The sequence below is a fragment of the Kryptolebias marmoratus genome, linkage group LG2 (assembly GCF_001649575.2).
Source record: "Kryptolebias marmoratus isolate JLee-2015 linkage group LG2, ASM164957v2, whole genome shotgun sequence".
Taxonomy (NCBI): Eukaryota; Metazoa; Chordata; class Actinopteri; order Cyprinodontiformes; family Rivulidae; genus Kryptolebias; species Kryptolebias marmoratus.
Window position 1 is genome coordinate 20,100,860 of NC_051431.1, and position 1,486 is coordinate 20,102,345.

A 1,486-nucleotide genomic window follows, 5' to 3' on the forward strand; every position below is an offset into this window, starting at 1 on the left:
CATGCGAGCCGCAGACCTTATGGCCCCATGTCCAATCACCTCTCCGACCGCCAAACAAACTTCCTCCATGCTACACGGAGAACCGGCGCCCACCTTGACGCCGTTCTTCCGTGTTAGCGTGGAGAAAGACCCGCCACCAACCACCACCATGGCGTCAGACGCCGGCCAGCCAGGCACGCCTGACGGCCACAACCCAAACCTAAATAAAAAACCCCTAAAAACGTGACACACCTAACACAAAAACACAACTAAACGATTAACATAAACACCAAGTGAAAAAACAGTAAGAAAAAACACAAAGATAGAAGTTAAACACTCGCCCTCTCTTTCGCTCTTCTTCCGCTCTCCCACTCACCCTCCTCTCACAAGAAGAAGAAGAAGAAGAAGAAGAAGAAGGTTTTACATCAACCAGCTCTTCAAAGCTCTCCTCGTGCATGTTGATGTAACCTGACAAACAAGAAAAAAAACACGAGCACTCACTGTTAAAGTTTCCCATGAAGGCAATGCCCAGGGTGTCATAATTGTGGCCTTTGGTATGAGCCCCCACCACGCCCCAGCCTCGCCCCTCAAACACAATGCCGTCTCCGCCAACCAGAAAACTGGAAAAATCAACAGAAGGAACACCTTAAAACAAACACGAACTCAGAGATGCGGCGTCACTGCCCGGAACGTCCCGAGCGGAGGCGACACTCACTTGTAACCGATGTCGTCGAAGTCCCTTTCGTTCATGTGGAACCTCTGAATGTGGACGAGTTCGTCGCTGCACTCTGCCAGGCCCCTGCAGCTTTGGAAGGCGGTGTGGTGGATCACGACTCCCTGAGCCGGCTCTCTCAGAGTCTCCCTTTGCTTCGGGGGGGCTGCTCCCCACTGTTCCCTGGAAACGATGTTCACTGAAAAACGCCAAGACAAGGAAAAGCATTTTTAAAAACACAAGTTATTCCAATAACTAAAAAAAAAACAAAAAAACAAACCTGAACTGATAGCGATCAGTATCCGTTTCATACCTGTTTGCTTCATGAGGGTGCAGCAGCTGGTGGCTGTCAGGACTGGTCGGCAGCAGACGGAGCGCCTTCCTTATCGGGAGTTGGTTTCAGGAGGGAGTGGTTACGGAAAGTACACCTTCCGTGCTCTTCCTGGTTGCATGTGTGTTCATGCAAAACGAGTGATTTTCCAACTGGTCTTGCCGGCTAGTGTTGACCAATCAGCTGTTAGGAATATACGTCTGCAAAATAAGGAAGTGTGACCTAGCGTTGCCTGACTGCTTGCACAAAGTGGTTGAAAAACGGCAGCGGTTTCTTTCCCACAGGTCAGATGTGACTTTGTCACCATGACGGTCAAAGTCCTAGAAGTTTTAGTGACGGAAGGAGTATGTTTGTGGTTGAAATGACTGATTACAAAACCATACAATAACTCCTAGTTACTAAAATCTTGTGAAACCGTCTGAACCTGTCATTGATCGACTCTGTTATTTTAAAATAAAAGCAAT

General features: G+C 48.4%; 1 protein-coding gene across 2 annotated transcripts in view; it reads right to left on the reverse strand.

The window, feature by feature from the left end:
- pglyrp5 (peptidoglycan recognition protein 5) overlaps positions 1-1,163 on the reverse strand; it is a 13,673-nt gene extending 12,510 nt beyond the window's left edge. The window contains exons 1-3 of one of the 2 annotated variants that reach the window (XM_017420009.3): positions 1,005-1,163; positions 695-890; positions 481-599 (exon numbers count right to left, since the gene is read on the reverse strand). In XM_017420009.3, the coding sequence (XP_017275498.1) occupies positions 481-599; positions 695-890; positions 1,005-1,017 (328 nt within the window). In that variant the 5' untranslated portion in view covers positions 1,018-1,163. Of the gene's footprint in view, positions 1-480; positions 600-694; positions 891-971 lie in introns of both variants that reach the window. The other variant, XM_037974542.1, reaches the window with a different exon arrangement.
- Between the last annotated feature and the right edge of the window lie 323 nt (positions 1,164-1,486).